Source organism: Xenopus tropicalis, chromosome 4 (genome assembly GCF_000004195.4).
Source record: "Xenopus tropicalis strain Nigerian chromosome 4, UCB_Xtro_10.0, whole genome shotgun sequence".
Lineage (NCBI taxonomy): Eukaryota > Metazoa > Chordata > Amphibia > Anura > Pipidae > Xenopus > Xenopus tropicalis.
The window spans coordinates 21,260,895-21,286,824 of NC_030680.2; the positions used below are offsets into that span (position 1 = coordinate 21,260,895).

The window sequence follows — 25,930 nt, forward strand, 5'->3', positions numbered from 1 at the left end:
AGCAGCCAGCGGTTTCTTTCCCGCATTAAGATTAAGAACGCATCAACCCCTCATATAAAAGTGCATGTGAATGTACGTATAACCTCTGTGTTCTGCATTATACCTATTTGACCTGGAGGAGGGCATAGAGAGTACTGTTTCTATTTTTGCTGATGACACTAAATTGTGCAAAACTATAAGTTCCATGCAGGATGCTGCCGCTTTGCAGAGCGATTTGACAAAATTGGAAAACTGGGCAGCAAACTGGAAAATGAGGTTCAGTGTTGACAAGTGCAAAGTTATGCACTTTGTTAGAAATAATATAAATGCAAGTTATCAACTGAATGGTAGTTTTTTGGGGGTTTCCTTAATAGAAAAGGTTCTAGGGGTTTTTGTAGATAACAAGTTGTCTAATTCCAGGCAGTGTCATTCTGTGGCTACTAAAGCAAATAAAGTGCTGTCTTGTATAAAAAAGGGTATTGACTCAAGGGATGAAAACATAATTTTGCCCCTTTATAGGTCCCTGGTAAGGCCTCACCTTGAGTATCGGGGGCAGTTTTGGGCTCCAGTCCTTAAGAAGGATATTAATGAGCTGGAGAGAGTGCAGAGACTGCAACTAAACTGGTAAAGGGGATGGAAGGGTTAAACTATGAGGTTAGACTGTCGAGATTGGGGTTGTTTTCTCTGGAAAAGAGGCGCTTGCGAGGGGACATGATTACTCTGTACAAGTACATTAGAGGGGATTATAGGCAGATGGGGGATGTTCTTTTTTCCCATAAAAATGATCAGCGCACCAGAGGCCCCCCCCCCTTTAGATTAGAGGAACGGAGCTTCCATTTGAAGCAGTTTAGGGGGTTCCTCACGGTGAGGGCAGTGAGGTTGGGGAATGCCCTTCCTAGAGATGTGGTAATGGCAGATTCTGTTAATGCCTATAAGAGCGGCCTGGATGAGTTCTTGAACAATCAGAATATCCAAGGCTATTGTGATACTAATATCTACAGTTAGTATTAGTGGTTGTATATATAGTTTATGTATGTGAGTGTATAGATTGGTAGGTGTGGGTTGTGAGTGCTGGGTTTACTTGGAAGGGTTGAACTTGATGGTCTTTTTTCAACCCTATGTAACTATGTATTGATACCCATAAATGTACTCTATTCAAGAAATAGAACTCTAAAACTAATAATTAGCTAAGGGGAATCTGCACTTTATAACACCGCCATTGGGTGTGTCTATATAGAGATTGATTCTAACCCGGGAGAGGGGCTAAGTTATCTGCTCCTTTATCCGATTTATATATACATATATATTGTACTTTTTTTAAACCACTAATCTTGTCTTATTGTTTTCTATTATGAACTGCCTTATCACAGAGAAAATAAAAATTAATTTTAATTAAATAAAGACATTTTGTATTTGGATTTATATAAGAGCGCCAACTCTATAGTTAGTCAGGATTAAACATTACACAGGATTAGGTGGAGGAAGGCGGCTCCCTAACTTCATTAATGCACTTAATTTAAATAGGAATTTTGGCTATAAAGGCAGTAATTGTGGTGTGTATTTTAAGATTTTTTTTCCTTTTTCACAATTAGTGAAATTTAAACTTAAAACTTTTTGCACAGTGGCGCGGGTTTAGTTGTTTTAATATTAAAGTATATCAGTTGTGTTAGTTGAGGCAAAACTGCACTAGAAGCGGCCCACAAACACAAACACACCTCACTCCATTCAATTCACAACTGATTCAAAGCAAATGGCATCAAGTTACTTTCATAAAATTCCCAAGTGCACAAGTTTCTGGTTTCTCACATATCCCCTGCTTGTGGCATGGTCTTCACTTGTCAATGAGATTATGACAGTTGCATTTCATTGATAGTAATTTGTTCCATGAACATTATTGTTTTTATAGACAGTGCCAGCCAGTATGGGACCAGCTCTCCTAGGGCCCCATGGGAAACTGACAAGCTGACTCCACTCTAACAGAAATTGGATATAGGCAGCACCAAGTGGTGTAGGGTTTTATTTGGGCCTACGGTGAAAATAAGGTTTTGTCTAGAATGGGATCCACTAGGGACCCAGCAGGAGATCCTCTGGCAGGCTGGTAGGCCAGTCTAAGCATTGTGGCAGCAAGTTACCCTGAACTAGAGAATTATAATATAACAGGGATTTAAAACCAAGGCTTTCTTGATATTATTCTGCCAGTGAGCCCTAATTCAGCAGGCCTGGGGCAAATACAGTCCCTTATCCACCCATCCTTTGTCTACTACTTTTTATTTGTACTAACAACATGGTGGTACAGGTATGGGACCCGTTATCCAGGGACCCGGGGTTTTTCTGTAATTTGGATCTCCTACCTGAAGTCTGCTAAAAACATTATTTAAACAGTAATTAAACCCAATAAGGATTCATTATATCTTAGCTGGGATCAATTACAAGGTACTGTTTTAAAGATGTGAATTATTTTATTAAAATGGAGTCTATGAGAGATGGACTTTCTGTAATTCAAAACTTTCTGGATTTTGGGTTTCCGGATAAGGGGTCCGATACCTATACTATAATAAAAATTTGCACCATGTCTAGTAACCTGTAGCAACCAACCAAAAAACAATTATTTACTAAGCACCTTATTGAACTATAAATTCAGCTTGTTTGTTATGGTATTCTGGACCTGGGTGCAGACTTACCCAAACGTACAGACAAAGTGCACTCAGATCAGATCACGTCTCTCTATTAAGTTGTTTAGGATTTTTCTAGGATTTATTAGGGGCATATTTATTAAAGAGCATGCTCTCAGCTTTACCCCTTGTTAAATATGCCCCTAAGTTAGAAAGCAAATGATATGTGCAAGGGCAGGTACTTATACTTTAATCGCTGTGAAGTACTGTGTAACGTGCTGGCACCATATAAGCATAATTATTTAAAAAGTTGTTTATTTTATAGATATAAATTCTATGATATCAGAGATATCTCTGTAATGTGCTGTGTATCATATTGGTGCTATATAAATTAAGCATAATGATTAAAAATTGTTTGTTTCTTGTTTTTGAACTTTTCTGTTTCAAAATTCCCTCCCTAGCTTGTTGCTATAGTAACTGATAGGCCATTATGACATCATCGATACAGCAGCTGTGATCCAACAAACATTATCACGGCTTGTTTCCTGCTGAGGGAACAAACTGGTTGCTATAGTAACTGGCATTGTGACATCATCAACACAGCAGCTGTGATAGGGGGAGTTTCACTTTCCCAGCTCATTTCGCTTTTAGAAATGTTACAGCTAACATTTTGTTACATCTTATTCTATCTATTTATTATATATAAACTAATATTCATAAATAATAACCATACTATTTCTAAAAATATGAAATCTTGTGTCAAGAAAAGAACTGTAAGTATACAAAACAAATTTGAAATTACAGATATTTAATAATGAATATAATTTAGATATTTAGTTTATTGGAATGAATGCATGTAACTAATACATGATATGAAAAAGCAGCAGATTTAAAAATATTGGCCCATATATATATATATATGCAGGTATGGGACCTATTATCCAGAATGCTTGGGACATGGGAATATCTGGTAATTTGGATCGCCATACTTTAAATTTAAACATTAAATAAACCCAATAGGGCTGTTCTGCCCCCAATAAGGGGTAATTATGTCTTAGTTGGGATCAAGTACAGGTACTGTTTTATTATTACAGAGAGAAGGGAATCATTTAACCATTAAATAAACCCAATAGGGATGTTCTGCCCCCAATAACGGGTAATTATATCTTAGTTGGGATCAAGTACAGGTACTGTTTTATTATTACAGAGAAAAGGGAATCATTTAACCATTAAATAAACCCAATAGGGCTGTTCTGCCCCCAATAAGGGGTAATTATATCTTAGTTGGGACCAAGTACAGGTACTGTTTTATTATTACAGAGACAAATCAAATAAATTTCGACATTTTGAATTGTTTGATTCTGTGGGAGGTGGCCTTCCCGTAATTTGAAGCTTTCTGGATAACAGGTCCCGGATAATGAATCCCATACCTGTATATCACATAAGTAGATGTGTACTTACCGGGACCATGATACTTCCCTTGTACCAATGATCATATAATATTAGAGCTACTGATTTTAAAGGGGTGGTTCACCTTCAGGTAAACTTTAAGTATATTATAGAATGGCCTATTCTTAGCAACTTTGCCTTTCTCTTCTGTCTCTTTCCATCTTTCAAATGGGGGTCACTGACCCCAACAGTAAAAATCCTCCTGCTCAGCGAGGCTACAATTTTATTGTGACTTTTTAATTACTTATCATTTTATTTAGGCCTTCATCTATTTATATTCCCCACTCTCTTTTAAACCACTGCATGGTTGCTAGATTAAATTGGGCCCTAGCAACAAGATAGCTTTTGAAATTCCAAACTGGAGAGCTGCTGAACAAAAAAGCTAAATATTTAAAAAATGTCAAATAATACAAAATGAAGGCCAACTGCAAATTGTCTCAAAATAGCACCTCTACATCATACTAAAGGTTAATTTAAAGGTGAACAACCCCTTTCAAGGTTCTGCCACTAATTCTACTTTGTATCTTTGTGCAGCAGAAGAAACATAAGAGACCTTCAGTGATTGGTCCTTTTGTATTCGTGATGCTGATGCTGATTGGGCTACTCCCTTGTTGTGAGACCACATCAGGTAATTATAGGATTCTATTATTTTGCACCGATGTGCCAGTATAAATGATTTCCCCTTGTTTCTTAGCTCTCCATGTCTAATTACAGTATAACCCTACAGACTGTAGCTCTGGGTTCTTACATTGCTTTTTCTTTTATTTCTTTCAGCTGTGAAACGCATCACGTTATTCAGGCACAAAATCGCACTTAAGGCTGGTACTCGGAGTCTACTTCCCTGCATGTTCTACTCCGACAGTGCACTTAATCCAGCCGAACTTGAATTAGAATGGGGGAAGGTTCCTGTAGGTGGAGGGAAGTACACCACTTTAATCCACCTTAACAGCAGCAGTGTTAAGACCTTCCATGAGAACAGTGAGAAATACCAGCTCTTTGTCTCTCTGGTGCCAAGTGGGAACTGTACTCTGATTATCAATCCCACAGAAGACACGGACAGTGGAACATATGAATTCTGGATGTCGGTGAATAAGGAACTGTATGAACCCTCTTCCAAGATCAAAGTTGACATTTTAGATGAAAAGAAAACTTCTTGTAAGTCTTTGAAATATCATGTTTTAAAGGGAAAGAAATAGGGAATTGTCTAAGAAAAATCTAATATAGATTTTCAATTTTAGTGTTGAATGGTTTGTGGGCCCTACTCTTGCATGGGCATTAAAGTTACTGCCCCATCTTACTTACTTGTTATATCAGTCATTTTAGGCCATTGGCGCTCTTTTCTTACTCATCTTTTTTTTTTTTACAGCTCAATCACGGGCATTTTGGTCCAAGAAAACTACAACCGCTCCAACTATTACAACTACTAAAACCACTCCAATGACTAAAACCACTAGAACAACTACAACTACTAGAACTACTACCACCACTCCAACTAGTAGAACTACTGTAAGAACCAGCACAAAGCCGCCAGCTACAGACAGCAGTGATAACACCATGAGCGCGGTACCTGTAGCGCTGCTCATTGTCCTACCAGCGCTTGTGCCAGCCATAGTCATTTTAGGACTTGTAAGGTAAGTCAAGCACACAATTACCTGTAGATTGCTTGTTTAGAATTATTCCCAAATGTTTCTGTGTTAGACATTATCGAAAGTGCACAGATGCAATAATAATAATAATAATTAATAATAGCTCGCTATTAAGAAAGTCTTCATGAACTCTAATCTTGTTTTATTCCTACAGTTATCTGTATTGCAAATTGAAGTTTAAACGTGAATCTGTGGATGTAGAAAACCCACAAGTGAGCACCCCAGCAACAGAGTCTCAGAGGTATGTAAGCCTGAAATGTCTTCTTTCCCTTTAGTCTCCTAAATGCATGACTTTCTATTCACTTCTATCTTATCTATCATGGAATGCATACATTCTGCATTGATTCTATAAACTATTATTTAGTGAAAGGCTATTAATAATACATTAATAATGCTTTTATTTGTGTTATAAACCAATCGTTCACCAGAAAAGCAGATTAGCTAATAAAATGATGCTGTTATTTTGTAGTGCAACAACTCTTGAAGTTGAGGAGGAAATTGATGAAGAGGAAACTAGTAAAGAGGAAACTAGTGAAGAAGAGGAAACTAGTAAAGAGGAAACTAGTGAAGAAGAGGAAACTAGTGAAGAAGAGGAAACTAGTGAAGAAGAGGGAACTAATGAGGATGGCAATGAGAAGTGATCTCTTAAAGAGAAGCCAAGTGAAGACAATGAAAAAGAATATGAATTGTTGTCTCCAGAACCAGGAGTGGAATAACGGGGTACCATGCCCACATCGGTTCATCTGGTGATGTAGAGAAGCCTGCTCCAGTGAACTGACAGCGTATGGGCATGGTACCTACATTGTACAGGCCACAAAGGGTGGCAAATGTGTAGGACCGCATCATAAGAAAGAAGGGAGCTGCACAGAATTGGGGGAGATTTAAATCGCTGTCAAATCTTCCTACCAAATGCGGCTCCCTTTGGTGCGGGGGTGGGTTAGGGGCATACGTGTACGTATAGATACTTGTGTAGATCTTCATAGCACTATAGTGGTGCTAGAGCTGTATCTATTTAAATGAAAATAAAAAAATAAAATGTAAAAAATAAAACTTTTGCCCCTGTCATTTAAAGGTTTTTTTTTTAGTGGACGCTGAGATGTGTTCAATAATATCTTCTCCTGTCTGCTGAGAAAATAGGTGTTAAGACCCCTAATGCCCAGTTCCATGTCTGGCACATATACAAAGAGAAAAAAAGATTGCCAGCGCTTAGTTTGCCTTTAATAATAATTTTTACAAAAAATTAGGTGTTAGTACCACACTTTGGCCAAAATATGTTAGCTCACGTATATGGCCTGAATCCCTGGCCTTTGGTATGGCTATGGTTTAAACCAGTGCTGGCAGGAATTTCTCCCTTTTTTAAACCACGCCCATTTTAGCACAAGAGCTTTTAAGACCATACCCATATTGAAGGTCACAGCACACCAAAATAACAAATAATTGGTGCTCACTGCAGGGATATTCCCCTTCACTCATATGTGATAGAAGTTAAAGTTCATTTCCAATAGGCAGGGTAGGGAAGGCAGAGTATAGCACACACAGGCAGCATAGGGCAGACCGAGTATGGCACACACAGGCAGCTAAGGGCGGGCAGAGTATGGCAACCACAGGCAGCATAGAGCAGGCAGAGTAGGCACACATAGGCAACATAGGGCAGGCATTGTATGGCACACACAGGCATACAATCCATTAACCAACCGAAATGTTCTACCCATGGCGATCGGCTAAACGACTGACCACTATGGTACGAAAATGATGGAAGACAATTCACAACCCACAAGTGGTCTGAAAAGTGTATGAAACTAGGTTTCAGACAATTTTGTCAGTATGTGTATGGCCAGCCTAAGAAAGAAATTTGCTAACAGTAGTTATGTATGTATGTATAACTTTATTTATAAAGCACTAAAGGGATACGCAGCGTTGTACATAGGGATGTAGCGAACCTCAAAAAAAAAGTTCGCGAACTTTGCGAACCCCATAGACTTCAATGGGAAGGCGAACTTTAAAACCTAGAAAAGCCATTTCTGCCCAGAAAACTGATTTTAAAGTTGTTTAAAGGGTGCCACGACCTGGACAGTGGTATGCAGGAGGGGGATCAAGAGCAAAAATTTCTCTGAAAAATACTTTGTTGACACAGCGTTGCATAAAAATGCAAGCTATTCCTATATATACGCAAAGGCAGCTGGCAGACATAGCGGAAATACGCAGCGTTTTTTGCTATTTCGCGCTATTAGCACCACGGAAACGGGATTTGCTGAAAAATGCCATTTGTGGCCGAGAAAAAATGCAGCGGAAAAACGCCACGCGAACCCAAATTGCGAACATACGCGAAATGCAAACACCCGATGTTCGCGCGAATTAGTTCACCGGCGAACAGTTCGCTACATCTCTAGTTGTACACTAAGTTAGTTGTCTAGTTACAATAAATACATAGGGAGAGTAAGTGCCATGTGGTATAAGACACAGTAGGAAGGCAGTGGTTGGGTAACATACAGGCACAAATTGGAAAGGAAGAGTGCACCAGGTATGGGCATTTACCCTTAAAGGAGAAGGAAAGGAAAACTAAGTAAGTTTTATCAGAAAGGTCTATGTAAATACAGCCATAAGCACTTACAGTAATGCTGCACTGAGTTCTCTATCAAAAGAAACACAGGATTTCTTGTCTCTTTTTTAGTAAACATAATGTTCCAGTGTCTGCCTTCCTCTCTCGGAAACATCCTTAATTCCCATGGCCAGAGTGAGCGCAGTTCTCTCCTCTCTCCTGCTCCCACCTCCCACCAGAATGCTAAGTACTCCCTCCCCCTCCCTTAGGATATGTGATCTCAGCTGCAATGGCTACACTGCAAACAGGAAGCTATTTAAAATGGCAGCTGCTATCTTAAGCAAAGGGAGAATGCTTCTAATGCTGTTTACTTAGGCATGGTAATGGTTTCTGCAGAATAAATGTATTGTTCTAGGTGGCACTAATGTAGCAAATCTATTGGCAGTAAAATGCCAAAATGACTTTCTTTCTCCTTTAAGCGCAGGACTTGGCAAAATAATGTTTTAGTGCTCCAGAAGGTAGCATTTGAGTTTTTTTTAAGGAGAGTGAGGGTGTTCCCTACGGAGGGATTCAGGGATAGAGTTCCAGAGGTAAGTGAGGCTGAGGACTCAACACCATCTTAGGTAGTTGGTTCCCCATGTCTTGCTTTCCATAAAATGTTGTAAGCCTCAGCTGAGATTGTTTGTTGGTTGGTTTCCCCATATTCCCCAGTTGTGCAAGCTCCTCTTTATAGGTTACGAACAGATGTGAGTATATCAGTTATGACTAACTATAGAGTTGGCGCTCTTATATAAATCCAAATACAAAATGTGTTTATTTAATAAAAATCAATTTTTATTTTCTCCGTGATAAGGCATTTCAAAATACATTGAAAACAATAAGACATGATTAGAGGTTTACAAAAGTACAATATATATGTATATATAAATTGGATATAGGAGCAGCTAACTTATCCCCTCTCCCGGGTTAGAATCAATCTCTATATAGACACACCCAATGGCGGTGTTATAAAGTGCAGATTCCCCTTAGCTAATTATTAGTTTCAGAGTTCTAGTTCTTGAATAGAGTACATTTATGGGTATCAAAAGATATAATGCGGAACACAAGGTTATACGTACATTCACATACACTTTTATATGGTACAGGTATGGGGGCATTGAGCTAGTCACAGGGGGCATTCTACTTCCCTCTTATACCAGTAATCCTGCATATACTAATTTGTTAACCCTTTATACCCCACAAAGGGTAAGGTGCAGAATCTACCTCATTGATCAGGTTAGCTGCTCCTATATCTGATTTATATATACATATATATTGTACTTTTGTTAAACCACTAATCTTGTCTTATTGTTTTTAATGTATTATGAACTGCCTTATCATGGAGAAAATAAAAATTGATTTTTATTAAATAAACACATTTTGTATTTGGATTTATATAAGAGCGCCAACTCTATAGTTAGTCAGGATTAAACATTTTAGGGGATTAGGTGGAGGAAGGCGGCTCCCTAACTTCATTAATGCACTTAATTTAAATAGGAATTTTGGCTATAAAGGCAGTAATTGCGTTTTTTTGTGGTGTGTATGATGATTTTTTGTTCACAATTAGTGAAATTTAAACTTAAAACTTTTTGCACAATGGGGCGGGTTTAGTTGTTTAATATTAAAGTATATCAGTTGTGTTAGTTGAGGCAAAACTGCACTAGAAGTGGCCCAGAACTGCACACAAACACACCTCACTCCATTCACTTCACAACTGATTCAAAGCGAATGGCATCAAGTTACTTTCATAAAATTCCCAAATAATAATAAGTTTCTGGTTTCTCACATATCCCCTGCTTGTGGCATGGTCTTCACTTGTCAATGAGATTATGACAGTTGCATTTCTTTAATAGTAATTTGTTCCATGAACATCATTGTTTATATATACAGTGCCAGCCAGTATGGGACCAGCTCTCCTAGGGCCCCATGGGAAACTGACAAGCTGACACCACTCTAACAGAAATTGGATATAGGCAGCACCAAGTGGTGTAGGGTTTTATTTGGGCCTACGGTGAAAATAAGGTTTTGTCTAGAATGGGATCCACTAGGGACCCAGCAGGAGATCCTCTGGCAGGCTGGTAGGCCAGTCTAAGCATTGTGGCAGCAAGTTACCCTGAACTAGAGAATTATAATATAACAGGGATTTAAAACCAAGGCTTTCTTGCTTGATATTATTCTGCCAGTGAGCCCTAATTCAGCAGGCCTGGGGCAAATACAGTCCCTTATCCACCCATCCTTTGTCTACTACTTTTTATTTGTACTAACAACATGGTGGTACAGGTATGGGACCCGTTATCCAGAGGTTTTCTGTAATTTGGATCTCCTACCTGAAGTCTGCTAAAAACATTATTTAAACAGTAATTAAACCCAATAAGGATTAATTATATCTTAGTTGGGATCAATTACAAGGTACTGTTTTAAAGATGTGAATTACTTTATTAAAATGGAGTCTATGAGAGATGGACTTTCCGTAATTCAGAACTTTCTGGATATTGGGTTTCCGGATAAGGGGTCCGATACCTGTACTATAATAAAAATTTGCACCATGTCTAGAAACCTGTAGCAACCAACCAAAAAACAATTATTTACTAAGCACCTTTTTGAACTATAAATTCAGCTTGTTTGTTATGGTATTCTGGACCTGGGTGCAGACTTACCCAAACGTACTGACAAAGTGCACTCAGATCAGATCACGTCTCTCTATTAAGTTGTTTAGGATTTTTCTAGGATTTATTAGGGGCATATTTATTAAAGAGCATGCTCTCAGCTTTACCCCTTGTTAAATATGCCCCTAAGTTAGAAAGCTAATGATATGTGCAAGGGCAGGTACTTTAATCGCTGTGAAGTACTGTGTAACGTGCTGGCACTATATAAGCATAATTATTTAAAAAGTTGTTTATTTTATAGATATAAATTCTATGATATCAGAGATATCTCAGTAATGTGCTGTGTATCATATTGGTGCTATATAAATTAAGCATAATGATTAAAAATTAAATTTAAAAATTGTAATTGAAATTAATTCTGTGTTTGTTTCTTGTTATTGAACTTTTCTGTTTCAAACTTCCCTCCCTAGCTTGTTGCTATGGTAACTGATAGGACATTATGACATCATCGATACAGCAGCTGTGATCCAACAAACATTATCACGGCTTGTTTCCTGCTGAGGGTACAAACTGGTTGCTATAGTAACTGGCATTGTGACATCATCAACACAGCAGCTGTGATAGGGGGAGTTTCACTTTCCCAGCTCATTTCGCTTTTAGAAATGTTACAGCTAACATCTTGTTTTATTTTATTCTATCTATCTATTATATATCAACTAATATTCAAAAATAATAACCGTACTATTTCTAAAAATATGAAATCTTGTGTCAAGAAAAGAACTGTAAGTATACAAAACAAATTTGAAATTACAGATATTTAATAATTTTTATAATTATAAATAATATAATTTAAAATATTGGCCCATATATATATGCAGGTATGGGACCTATTATCCAGAATGCTTGGGACATGGGGATATCCGGTAATTTGGATTGCCATACTTTAAAGGTTAATTTAAAAGTGAACAACCCCTTTCAAGGTTCTGCCACTAATTCTACTTTGTATCTTTGTGCAGCAGAAGAAACATAAGAGACCTTCAGTGATTGGTCCTTTTGTATTTGTGATGCTGATGCTGATTGGGCTACTCCCTTGTTGTGAGACCACATCAGGTAATTATAGGATTCTGTTATTTTGCACCGATGTGCCATTATAAATTATTTCCCCTTGTTTCTTAGCTCTTCATGTCTAATTACACTATAACCATACAGATTGTAGCTCTGGGTTCTTATATTGCTTTTTCTTTTATTTCTTTCAGCTGTGAAACGCATCACATTATTCAGGCACAAAATCGCACTTAAGGCTGGTACTCGGAGTCTACTTCCCTGCACGTTCTACTCCGACAGTGCAGTTAATCCAGCCGAACTTGAATTAGAATGGGAGAAGGTTCCTGTAGGTGGGGGGAAGTACACCCCTTTAATCCACCTTTACAGCAACAGTGTTGAGACCTACCATGAGAACAGTGAGAAATACCAGCTCTTTGTCTCTCTGGTGTCTAGTGGGAACTGTACTCTGATTATCAATCCCACAGAAGACACGGACAGTGGAATATATGAATTCTGGATGTCGGTGAATGAGGAACTGTATGAACCCTCTTCCAAGATCAAAGTTGACATTTTGGATGAAAAGAAAACTTCTTGTGAGTCTTTGAAATATCATGTTGTAAAGGGAAAGAAATGGGGAATTGTCTAAGAAAAATTTCATATAGATTTGCAACTTTAGTGTTGAATGGTTTGTGGGCCCTACTCTTGCATGGGCATTAAAGTTACTGCCCAATCTTTCTTACTTGTTATATCAGTCATTTTAGGCCATTGGCGCTCTTTTCTTACTCATTATTTTTTTTTTACAGCTCAATCATGGGCATTTTGGTCCAAGAAAACTACAACCGCTCCAACCACTACAACTACTAGAACAACTCCAACTACTAGAACTACTACAGCCATTACAACTAGTAGAACTACTGTAAGAACCAGCACAAAGCCGCCAGCTACAGACAGCAGTGATAACGCCATGAGCGCGGTACCTGTAGCGCTGCTCATTGTCCTACCAGCGCTTGTGCCAGCCATAGTCATTTTAGGACTTGTAAGGTAAGTCAAGCACACAATTACCTGTAGATTGCTTGTTTAGAATTATTCCCAAATGTTTCTGTGTTAGACATTATTTAAATTGCATAGATGCAATAATAATAATTAATACTAGCTCCCCATTAAGAAAGTCTTCATGAACTGTAATCTTGTTTTATTCCTACAGTTATCTGTATTGCAAACTGAAGTTTAAACGTGAATCTGTGACTGTAGAAAACCCACAAGTGAGCACCCCAGCAACAGAGTCTCAGAGGTATGTAAGCCTGAAATGTCTTCTTTCCCTTTAGTCTCCTAAATCCATGACTTTCTATTCACTTCTATCTTATCTATCATGGAATGCATACATTTTGCATTGATTCTATAAACCATTATTTAGTGAAAGGCAGGGGTACCCAGGATACATTAATAATGCTTTTATTTGTATTATAAACCAATCATTCACCAGAAAAGCAGATTAGCTAATAAAATGATGCTGTTATTTTGTAGTGCAACAACTCTTGAAGCTGAGGAGGAAATTGATGAAGAGGAAACTAGTGAAGAAGAGGACACTAGTGAAGAAGAGGAAACTAGTGAAGAAGAGGAAACTAGTGAAGAAGAGGAAACCACTAAAGAAAAGGAAACTAATGACAAAGCCACTAATACAATGCCGCCAGCTACAAACAGCAGTGATACCACCATGAGCGAGGTACCTGTAGTGCTGATGGTTGTTGTACCAGTTTGTGTGCCAGCCATAGTCATTTTAGGACTTGTAAGGTAAGTCAAGCACACAATTACCTGTAGATTGCTTGTTTAGAATTATTCCCAAATGCTTCTGTGTTAGACATTACCGAAAGTGCATAGATGCAATAATAATATTAATTAATAATAGCTCCCTATTAAGAAAGTCTCCATGAACTGTAATCTTGTTTTATTCCTACAGTTATCTGTATTGCAAGGGTACCCAGGATACATTAATAATGCTTTTATTTGTGTTATAAACCAATCATTCACCAGAAAAGCAGATTAGCTAATAAAATGATGCTGTTATTTTGTAGTGCAACAACTCTTGAAGCTGAGGAGGAAATTGATGAAGAGAAAACTAGTAAAGAAGAGGAAACTAATGAGGATGGCAATGAAAAGTAATCTCTTAAAGAGAAGCCAAGTGAAAACAATGAAAAAGAATATAAATCGTTGTCTCCAGAACCAGGAGTGGAATAACGGGGGTACCATGCCCACATCGGTTCATCTGGTGATGTAGAGAAGCCTGCTCCGGTGAACTGACAGCGTATGGGCATGGTACCTACATTGTACAGGCCACAAAGGGTGGCAAATGTGTAGGACCGCATCATAAGAAAGAAGGGAGCTGCACAGAATTGGGGGAGATTTAAATCGCTGTCAAATCTTCCTACCCAATGCGGCTCCCTTTGGTGCGGGGGTGGGTTAGGGGCATACGTGTACGTATAGATACTTGTGTAGATCTTCATAGCACTATAGTGGTGCTAGAGCTGTATCTATTTAAATGAAAATAAAAAAATAAAATGTAAAAAATAAAACTTTTGCCCCTGTCATTTAAAGGTTTTTTTTTTAGTGGACGCTGAGATGTGTTCAATAATATCTTCTCCTGTCTGCTGAGAAAATAGGTGTTAAGACCCCTAATGCCCAGTTCCATGTCTGGCACATATACAAAGAGAAAAAAAGTTTGCCAGCGCTTAGTTTGCCTTTAATGATAATTTTTACAAAAAATTAGGTGTTAGTACCACACTTTGGCCAAAATATGTTAGCTCACGTATATGGCCTGAATCCCTGGCCTTTGGTATGGCTATGGTTTAAACCAGTGCTGGCAGGAATTTCTCCCTTTTTTAAACCACGCCCATTTTAGCACAAGAGCTTTTAAGACCATACCCACATTGAAGGTCACAGCACACCAAAATAACAAATAATTGGTGCTCACTGCAGGGATATTCCCCTTCACTCATATGTGATAGAAGTTAAAGTTCATTTCCAATAGGCAGGGTAGGGAAGGCAGAGTATAGCACACACAGGCAGCATAGGGCAGACCGAGTATGGCACACACAGGCAGCTAAGGGCGGGCAGAGTATGGCAACCACAGGCAGCATAGAGCAGGCAGAGTAGGCACACATAGGCAACATAGGGCAGGCATTGTATGGCACACACAGGCATACAATCCATTAACCAACCGAAATGTTCTACCCATGGCGATCGACTAAACGACTGACCACTATGGTACGAAAATGATGGAAGACAATTCACAACCCACAAGTGGTCTGAAAAGTGTATGAAACTAGGTTTCAGACAATTTTGTCAGTATGTGTATGGCCAGCCTAAGAAAGAAATTCGCTAACAGTAGTTATGTATGTATGTATAACTTTATTTATAAAGCACTGAAGGGATACGCAGCGTTGTACATAGTGATGTAGCGAACCTCAAAAAAAAAGTTCGCGAACTTTGCGAACCCCATAGACTTCAATGGGAAGGCGAACTTTAAAACCTAGAAAAGCCATTTCTGCCCAGAAAACTGATTTTAAAGTTGTTTAAAGGGTGCCACGACCTGGACAGTGGTATGCAGGAGGGGGATCAAGAGCAAAAATTTCTCTGAAAAATACTTTGTTGACACAGCGTTGCGTAAAAACGCAAGCTATTCCTATGTATACGCAAAGGCAGCTGGCAGACATAGCGGAAATACGCAGCGTTTTTTTCTATTTCGCGCTATTAGCACCATGGAAACGGGATTTGCTGAAAAATGCCATTTGTGGCCGAGAAAAAATGCAGCGGAAAAACGCCACGCGAACCCAAATTGCGAACATACGCGAAAAGTTTGCGAACTTGCGAACACCCGATGTTCGCCGCGAATTAGTTCACCGGCGAACAGTTCGCTACATCTCTAGTTGTACACTAAGTTAGTTGTCTAGTTACAATAAATACATAGGGAGAGTAAGTGCCATGTGGTATGAGACACAGTAGGAAGGCAGTGGTTGGGTAACATACAGGCACAAACTGGAAAGGAAGAGTGCACCAGGTATGGGCATTTACCCGTAAAGGAGAAGGAAAGGAAAACTAAGTAAGTTTTATCAGAAAGGTCTATGTAAATACAGCCATAAGCACTTACAGTAATGCTGCACTGAGTTCTCTATCAAAAGAAACACAGGATTTCTTGTCTCTTTTTTAGTAAACATAATGTTCCAGTGTCTGCCTTCCTCTCTCGGAAACATCCTTAATTCCCATGGCCAGAGTGAGCGCAGTTCTCTCCTCTCTCCTGCTCCCACCTCCCACCAGAATGCTAAGTACTCCCTCCCCCTCCCTTAGGATATGTGATCTCAGCTGCAATGGCTACACTGCAAACAGGAAGCTATTTAAAATGGCAGCTGCTATCTTAAGCAAAGGGAGAATGCTTCTAATGCTGTTTACTTAGGCATGGTAATGGTTTTCTGCAGAATAAATGTATTGTTCTAGGTGGCACTAATGTAGCAAATCTATTAGCAGTAAAATGCCAAAATGACTTTCTTTCTCCTTTAAGCGCAGGACTTGGCAAAATAATGTTTTAGTGCTCCAGAAGGTAGCATTTGAGTTTTTTTAAGGAGAGTGAGGGTGTTCCCTACGGAGGGATTCAGGGATAGAGTTCCAGAGGTAAGTGAGGCTGAGGACTCAACACCATCTTAGGTAGTTGGTTCCCCATGTCTTGCTTTCCATAAAATGTTGTAAGCCTCAGCTGAGATTGTTTGTTGGTTGGTTTCCCCATATTCCCCAGTTGTGCAAGCTCCTCTTTATAGGTTACGAACAGATGTGAGTATATCAGTTATGACTAACTATAGAGTTGGCGCTCTTATATAAATCCAAATACAAAATGTGTTTATTTAATAAAAATCAATTTTTATTTTCTCCATGATAAGGCAGTTCATAATACATTAAAAACAATAAGACAAGATTAGTGGTTTAACAAAAGTACAATATATATGTATATATAAATCGGATATAGGAGCAGCTAACCTGATCAATGAGGTAGATTCTGCACCTTACCCTTTGTGGGGTATAAAGGGTTAACAAATTAGTATATGCAGGATTACTGATATAAGAGGGAAGTAGAATGCCCCCTGTGACTAGCTCAATGCCCCCATACCTGTACCATATAAAAGTGTATGTGAATGTACGTATAACCTTGTGTTCCGCATTATATCTTTTGATACCCATAAATGTACTCTATTCAAGAACTAGAACTCTGAAACTATAATTAGCTAAGGGGAATCTGCACTTTATAACACCGCCATTGGGTGTGTCTATATAGAGATTGATTCTAACCCGGGAGAGGGGATAAGTTAGCTGCTCCTATATCCAATTTATATATACATATATATTGTACTTTTGTAAACCTCTAATCGTGTCTTATTGTTTTCAATGTATTTTGAAATGCCTTATCACGGAGAAAATAAAAATTGATTTTTATTAAATAAACACATTTTGTATTTGGATTTATATAAGAGCGCCAACTCTATAGTTAGTCAGGATTAAACATTTTACGGGATTAGGTGGAGGAAGGCGGCTCCCTAACTTCATTAATGCACTTAATTTAAATAGGAATTTTGGCTATAAAGGCAGTAATTGCGTTTTTTTTGTGGTGTGTATGATGATTTTTTGTTCACAATTAGTGAAATTTAAACTTAAAACTTTTTGCACAATGGGGCGGGTTTAGTTGTTTTAATATTAAAGTATATCAGTTGTGTTAGTTGAGGCAAAACTGCACTAGAAGTGGCCCAGAACTGCATACAAACACACCTCACTCCATTCACTTCACAACTGATTCAAAGCGAATGGCATCAAGTTACTTTCATAAAATTCCCAAATAATAATAAGTTTCTGGTTTCTCACATATCCCCTGCTTGTGGCATGGTCTTCACTTGTCAATGAGATTATGACAGTTGCATTTCTTTAATAGTAATTTGTTCCATGAACATCATTGTTTATATATACAGTGCCAGCCAGTATGGGACCAGCTCTCCTAGGGCCCCATGGGAAACTGACAAGCTGACACCACTCTAACAGAAATTGGATATAGGCAGCACCAAGTGGTGTAGGGTTTTATTTGGGCCTACGGTGAAAATAAGGTTTTGTCTAGAATGGGATCCACTAGGGACCCAGCAGGAGATCCTCTGGCAGGCTGGTAGGCCAGTCTAAGCATTGTGGCAGCAAGTTACCCTGAACTAGAGAATTATAATATAACAGGGATTTAAAACCAAGGCTTTCTTGCTTGATATTATTCTGCCAGTGAGCCCTAATTCAGCAGGCCTGGGGCAAATACAGTCCCTTATCCACCCATCCTTTGTCTACTACTTTTTATTTGTACTAACAACATGGTGGTACAGGTATGGGACCCGTTATCCAGAGGTTTTCTGTAATTTGGATCTCCTACCTGAAGTCTGCTAAAAACATTATTTAAACAGTAATTAAACCCAATAAGGATTAATTATATCTTAGCTGGGATCAATTACAAGGTACTGTTTTAAAGATGTGAATTACTTTATTAAAATGGAGTCTATGAGAGATGGACTTTCCGTAATTCAGAACTTTCTGGATATTGAGTTTCCGGATAAGGGGTCCGATACCTGTACTATAATAAAAATTTGCACCATGTCTAGAAACCTGTAGCAACCAACCAAAAAACAATTATTTACTAAGCACCTTTTTGAACTATAAATTCAGCTTGTTTGTTATGGTATTCTGGACCTGGGTGCAGACTTACCCAAACGTACTGACAAAGTGCACTCAGATCAGATCACGTCTCTCTATTAAGTTGTTTAGGATTTTTCTAGGATTTATTAGGGGCATATTTATTAAAGAGCATGCTCTCAGCTTTACCCCTTGTTAAATATGCCCCTAAGTTAGAAAGCTAATGATATGTGCAAGGGCAGGTACTTTAATCGCTGTGAAGTACTGTGTAACGTGCTGGCACTATATAAGCATAATTATTTAAAGTTTAAAGTTGTTTATTTTATAGATATAAATTCTATGATATCAGAGATATCTCAGTAATGTGCTGTGTATCATATTGGTGCTATATAAATTAAGCATAATGATTAAAAATTAAATTTAAAAATTGTAATTGAAATTAATTCTGTGTTTGTTTCTTGTTATTGAACTTTTCTGTTTCAAACTTCCCTCCCTAGCTTGTTGCTATGGTAACTGATAGGACATTATGACATCATCGATACAGCAGCTGTGATCCAACAAACATTATCACGGCTTGTTTCCTGCTGAGGGTACAAACTGGTTGCTATAGTAACTGGCATTGTGACATCATCAACACAGCAGCTGTGATAGGGGGAGTTTCACTTTCCCAGCTCATTTCGCTTTTAGAAATGTTACAGCTAACATCTTGTTTTATTTTATTCTATCTATCTATTATATATCAACTAATATTCAAAAATAATAACCGTACTATTTCTAAAAATATGAAATCTTGTGTCAAGAAAAGAACTGTAAGTATACAAAACAAATTTGAAATTACAGATATTTAATAATTTATATAATTTAGATATTTATATACAAAGTTTATTGGAATGAATGCATGTAACTAATACATGATATGCTGCTATGAAAGCAGCAGATTTTAAAATATTGGCCCATATATATATGCAGGTATGGGACCTATTATCCAGAATGCTTGGGACATGGGGATATCCGGTAATTTGGATTGCCATACTTTAAAGGTTAATTTAAAAGTGAACAACCCCTTTCAAGGTTCTGCCACTAATTCTACTTTGTATCTTTGTGCAGCAGAAGAAACATAAGAGACCTTCAGTGATTGGTCCTTTTGTATTTGTGATGCTGATGCTGATTGGGCTACTCCCTTGTTGTGAGACCACATCAGGTAATTATAGGATTCTGTTATTTTGCACCGATGTGCCATTATAAATTATTTCCCCTTGTTTCTTAGCTCTTCATGTCTAATTACACTATAACCATACAGATTGTAGCTCTGGGTTCTTACATTGCTTTTTCTTTTATTTCTTCCAGCTGTGAAACGCATCACATTATTCAGGCACAAAATCGCACTTAAGGCTGGTACTCGGAGTCTACTTCCCTGCACGTTCTACTCCGACAGTGCAGTTAATCCAGCCGAACTTGAATTAGAATGGGAGAAGGTTCCTGTAGGTGGGGGGAAGTACACCCCTTTAATCCACCTTTACAGCAACAGTGTTGAGACCTACCATGAGAACAGTGAGAAATACCAGCTCTTTGTCTCTCTGGTGTCTAGTGGGAACTGTACTCTGATTATCAATCCCACAGAAGACACGGACAGTGGAATATATGAATTCTGGATGTCGGTGAATGAGGAACTGTATGAACCCTCTTCCAAGATCAAAGTTGACATTTTGGATGAAAAGAAAACTTCTTGTGAGTCTTTGAAATATCATGTTGTAAAGGGAAAGAAATGGGGAATTGTCTAAGAAAAATTTCATATAGATTTGCAACTTTAGTGTTGAATGGTTTGTGGGCCCTACTCTTGCATGGGCATTAAAGTTACTGCCCAATCTTTCTTACTTGTTATATCAGTCATTTTAGGCCATTGGCGCTCTTTTCTTACTCATTATTTTTTTTTTACAGCTCAATCATGGGCATTTTGGTCCAAGAAAACTACAACCGCTCCAACCACTACAACTACTAGAACAACTCCAACTACTAGAACTACTACAGCCATTACAACTAGTAGAACTACTGTAAGAACCAGCACAAAGCCGCCAGCTACAGACAGCAGTGATAACGCCATGAGCGCGGTACCTGTAGCGCTGCTCATTGTCCTACCAGCGCTTGTGCCAGCCATAGTCATTTTAGGACTTGTAAGGTAAGTCAAGCACACAATTACCTGTAGATTGCTTGTTTAGAATTATTCCCAAATGTTTCTGTGTTAGACATTATTTAAATTGCATAGATGCAATAATAATAATTAATACTAGCTCCCCATTAAGAAAGTCTTCATGAACTGTAATCTTGTTTTATTCCTACAGTTATCTGTATTGCAAACTGAAGTTTAAACGTGAATCTGTGACTGTAGAAAACCCACAAGTGAGCACCCCAGCAACAGAGTCTCAGAGGTATGTAAGCCTGAAATGTCTTCTTTCCCTTTAGTCTCCTAAATCCATGACTTTCTATTCACTTCTATCTTATCTATCATGGAATGCATACATTTTGCATTGATTCTATAAACCATTATTTAGTGAAAGGCAGGGGTACCCGGGATACATTAATAATGCTTTTATTTGTATTATAAACCAATCATTCACCAGAAAAACAGATTAGCTAATAAAATGATGCTGTTATTTTGTAGTGCAACAACTCTTGAAGCTGAGGAGGAAATTGATGAAGAGGAAACTAGTGAAGAAGAGGACACTAGTGAAGAAGAGGAAACTAGTGAAGAAGAGGAAACTAGTGAAGAAGAGGAAACCACTAAAGAAAAGGAAACTAATGACAAAGCCACTAATACAATGCCGCCAGCTACAAACAGCAGTGATACCACCATGAGCGAGGTACCTGTAGTGCTGATGGTTGTTGTACCAGTTTGTGTGCCAGCCATAGTCATTTTAGGACTTGTAAGGTAAGTCAAGCACACAATTACCTGTAGATTGCTTGTTTAGAATTATTCCCAAATGCTTCTGTGTTAGACATTACCGAAAGTGCATAGATGCAATAATAATATTAATTAATAATAGCTCCCTATTAAGAAAGTCTCCATGAACTGTAATCTTGTTTTATTCCTACAGTTATCTGTATTGCAAGGGTACCCAGGATACATTAATAATGCTTTTATTTGTGTTATAAACCAATCATTCACCAGAAAAGCAGATTAGCTAATAAAATGATGCTGTTATTTTGTAGTGCAACAACTCTTGAAGCTGAGGAGGAAATTGATGAAGAGAAAACTAGTAAAGAAGAGGAAACTAATGAGGATGGCAATGAAAAGTAATCTCTTAAAGAGAAGCCAAGTGAAAACAATGAAAAAGAATATAAATCGTTGTCTCCAGAACCAGGAGTGGAATAACGGGGTACCATGCCCACATCGGTTCATCTGGTGATGTAGAGAAGCCTGCTCCGGTGAACTGACAGCGTATGGGCATGGTACCTACATTGTACAGGCCACAAAGGGTGGCAAATGTGTAGGACCGCATCATAAGAAAGAAGGGAGCTGCACAGAATTGGGGGAGATTTAAATCGCTGTCAAATCTTCCTACCCAATGCGGCTCCCTTTGGTGCGGGGGTGGGTTAGGGGCATACGTGTACGTATAGATACTTGTGTAGATCTTCATAGCACTATAGTGGTGCTAGAGCTGTATCTATTTAAATGAAAATAAAAAAATAAAATGTAAAAAATAAAACTTTTGCCCCTGTCATTTAAAGGTTTTTTTTTTAGTGGACGCTGAGATGTGTTCAATAATATCTTCTCCTGTCTGCTGAGAAAATAGGTGTTAAGACCCCTAATGCCCAGTTCCATGTCTGGCACATATACAAAGAGAAAAAAAGTTTGCCAGCGCTTAGTTTGCCTTTAATGATAATTTTTACAAAAAATTAGGTGTTAGTACCACACTTTGGCCAAAATATGTTAGCTCACGTATATGGCCTGAATCCCTGGCCTTTGGTATGGCTATGGTTTAAACCAGTGCTGGCAGGAATTTCTCCCTTTTTTAAACCACGCCCATTTTAGCACAAGAGCTTTTAAGACCATACCCACATTGAAGGTCACAGCACACCAAAATAACAAATAATTGGTGCTCACTGCAGGGATATTCCCCTTCACTCATATGTGATAGAAGTTAAAGTTCATTTCCAATAGGCAGGGTAGGGAAGGCAGAGTATAGCACACACAGGCAGCATAGGGCAGACCGAGTATGGCACACACAGGCAGCTAAGGGCGGGCAGAGTATGGCAACCACAGGCAGCATAGAGCAGGCAGAGTAGGCACACATAGGCAACATAGGGCAGGCATTGTATGGCACACACAGGCATACAATCCATTAACCAACCGAAATGTTCTACCCATGGCGATCGACTAAACGACTGACCACTATGGTACGAAAATGATGGAAGACAATTCACAACCCACAAGTGGTCTGAAAAGTGTATGAAACTAGGTTTCAGACAATTTTGTCAGTATGTGTATGGCCAGCCTAAGAAAGAAATTCGCTAACAGTAGTTATGTATGTATGTATAACTTTATTTATAAAGCACTGAAGGGATACGCAGCGTTGTACATAGTGATGTAGCGAACCTCAAAAAAAAAGTTCGCGAACTTTGCGAACCCCATAGACTTCAATGGGAAGGCGAACTTTAAAACCTAGAAAAGCCATTTCTGCCCAGAAAACTGATTTTAAAGTTGTTTAAAGGGTGCCACGACCTGGACAGTGGTATGCAGGAGGGGGATCAAGAGCAAAAATTTCTCTGAAAAATACTTTGTTGACACAGCGTTGCGTAAAAACGCAAGCTATTCCTATGTATACGCAAAGGCAGCTGGCAGACATAGCGGAAATACGCAGCGTTTTTTTCTATTTCGCGCTATTAGCACCATGGAAACGGGATTTGCTGAAAAATGCCATTTGTGGCCGAGAAAAAATGCAGCGGAAAAACGCCACGCGAACCCAAATTGCGAACATACGCGAAAAGTTTGCGAACTTGCGAACACCCGATGTTCGCGCGAATTAGTTCACCGGCGAACAGTTCGCTACATCTCTAGTTGTACACTAAGTTAGTTGTCTAGTTACAATAAATACATAGGGAGAGTAAGTGCCATGTGGTATGAGACACAGTAGGAAGGCAGTGGTTGGGTAACATACAGGCACAAATTGGAAAGGAAGAGTGCACCAGGTATGGGCATTTACCCGTAAAGGAGAAGGAAAGGAAAACTAAGTAAGTTTTATCAGAAAGGTCTATGTAAATACAGCCATAAGCACTTACAGTAATGCTGCACTGAGTTCTCTATCAAAAGAAACACAGGATTTCTTGTCTCTTTTTTAGTAAACATAATGTTCCAGTGTCTGCCTTCCTCTCTCGGAAACATCCTTAATTCCCATGGCCAGAGTGAGTGCAGTTCTCTCCTCTCTCCTGCTCCCACCTCCCACCAGAATGCTAAGTACTCCCTCCCCCTCCCTTAGGATATGTGATCTCAGCTGCAATGGCTACACTGCAAACAGGAAGCTATTTAAAATGGCAGCTGCTATCTTAAGCAAAGGGAGAATGCTTCTAATGCTGTTTACTTAGGCATGGTAATGGTTTCTGCAGAATAAATGTATTGTTCTAGGTGGCACTAATGTAGCAAATCTATTGGCAGTAAAATGCCAAAATGACTTTCTTTCTCCTTTAAGCGCAGGACTTGGCAAAATAATGTTTTAGTGCTCCAGAAGGTAGCATTTGAGTTTTTTTTAAGGAGAGTGAGGGTGTTCCCTACGGAGGGATTCAGGGATAGAGTTCCAGAGGTAAGTGAGGCTGAGGACTCAACACCATCTTAGGTAGTTGGTTCCCCATGTCTTGCTTTCCATAAAATGTTGTAAGCCTCAGCTGAGATTGTTTGTTGGTTGGTTTCCCCATATTCCCCAGTTGTGCAAGCTCCTCTTTATAGGTTACGAACAGATGTGAGTATATCAGTTATGACTAACTATAGAGTTGGCGCTCTTATATAAATCCAAATACAAAATGTGTTTATTTAATAAAAATCAATTTTTATTTTCTCCATGATAAGGCAGTTCATAATACATTAAAAACAATAAGACAAGATTAGTGGTTTAACAAAAGTACAATATATATGTATATATAAATCGGATATAGGAGCAGCTAACCTGATCAATGAGGTAGATTCTGCACCTTACCCTTTGTGGGGTATAAAGGGTTAACAAATTAGTATATGCAGGATTACTGATATAAGAGGGAAGTAGAATGCCCCCTGTGACTAGCTCAATGCCCCCATACCTGTACCGTATAAAAGTGTATGTGAATGTACGTATAACCTTGTGTTCCGCATTATATCTTTTGATACCCATAAATGTACTCTATTCAAGAACTAGAACTCTGAAACTAATAATTAGCTAAGGGGAATCTGCACTTTATAACACCGCCATTGGGTGTGTCTATATAGAGATTGATTCTAACCCGGGAGAGGGGATAAGTTAGCTGCTCCTATATCCAATTTATATATACATATATATTGTACTTTTGTAAACCTCTAATCATGTCTTATTGTTTTCAATGTATTTTGAAATGCCTTATCACGGAGAAAATAAAAATTGATTTTTATTAAATAAACACATTTTGTATTTGGATTTATATAAGAGCGCCAACTCTATAGTTAGTCAGGATTAAACATTTTACGGGATTAGGTGGAGGAAGGCGGCTCCCTAACTTCATTAATGCACTTAATTTAAATAGGAATTTTGGCTATAAAGGCAGTAATTGCGTTTTTTTTGTGGTGTGTATGATGATTTTTTGTTCACAATTAGTGAAATTTAAACTTAAAACTTTTTGCACAATGGGGCGGGTTTAGTTGTTTTAATATTAAAGTATATCAGTTGTGTTAGTTGAGGCAAAACTGCACTAGAAGTGGCCCAGAACTGCACACAAACACACCTCACTCCATTCACTTCACAACTGATTCAAAGCGAATGGCATCAAGTTACTTTCATAAAATTCCCAAATAATAATAAGTTTCTGGTTTCTCACATATCCCCTGCTTGTGGCATGGTCTTCACTTGTCAATGAGATTATGACAGTTGCATTTCTTTAATAGTAATTTGTTCCATGAACATCATTGTTTATATATACAGTGCCAGCCAGTATGGGACCAGCTCTCCTAGGGCCCCATGGGAAACTGACAAGCTGACTCCACTCTAACAGAAATTGGATATAGGCAGCACCAAGTGGTGTAGGGTTTTATTTGGGCCTACGGTGAAAATAAGGTTTTGTCTAGAATGGGATCCACTAGGGACCCAGCAGGAGATCCTCTGGCAG

General features: G+C 38.5%; 3 protein-coding genes across 3 annotated transcripts; all 3 read left to right on the forward strand.

The window, feature by feature from the left end:
• The first annotated feature begins 4,485 nt into the window (after nucleotides 1–4,485).
• Nucleotides 4,486–6,796, forward strand: LOC116410529 (cell wall protein DAN4-like). Its single transcript, XM_031901375.1, has 5 exons — nucleotides 4,486–4,668; nucleotides 4,815–5,195; nucleotides 5,407–5,671; nucleotides 5,841–5,927; nucleotides 6,156–6,796. The coding sequence occupies exons 1-5, from the start codon at nucleotides 4,623–4,625 to the stop codon at nucleotides 6,325–6,327; spliced, it is 951 nt and encodes a 316-aa protein (XP_031757235.1). The 5' UTR covers nucleotides 4,486–4,622; the 3' UTR covers nucleotides 6,328–6,796.
• Nucleotides 6,797–11,817: 5,021 nt separating this feature from the next.
• LOC116410530 (cell wall protein DAN4-like) lies at nucleotides 11,818–14,146 on the forward strand. The gene is made up of 6 exons (XM_031901376.1): nucleotides 11,818–11,980; nucleotides 12,127–12,507; nucleotides 12,718–12,955; nucleotides 13,119–13,205; nucleotides 13,439–13,705; nucleotides 13,987–14,146. The coding sequence occupies exons 1-6, from the start codon at nucleotides 11,935–11,937 to the stop codon at nucleotides 14,072–14,074; spliced, it is 1,107 nt and encodes a 368-aa protein (XP_031757236.1). The 5' UTR covers nucleotides 11,818–11,934; the 3' UTR covers nucleotides 14,075–14,146.
• A 5,502-nt stretch (nucleotides 14,147–19,648) lies between these two features.
• Nucleotides 19,649–22,479, forward strand: LOC116410531 (cell wall protein DAN4-like). Its single transcript, XM_031901377.1, has 6 exons — nucleotides 19,649–19,811; nucleotides 19,958–20,338; nucleotides 20,549–20,786; nucleotides 20,950–21,036; nucleotides 21,270–21,536; nucleotides 21,818–22,479. Exons 1-6 carry the CDS (start codon nucleotides 19,766–19,768, stop codon nucleotides 21,903–21,905), a joined length of 1,107 nt encoding a protein of 368 aa, XP_031757237.1. The 5' UTR covers nucleotides 19,649–19,765; the 3' UTR covers nucleotides 21,906–22,479.
• The last annotated feature ends 3,451 nt before the right edge of the window (nucleotides 22,480–25,930 follow it).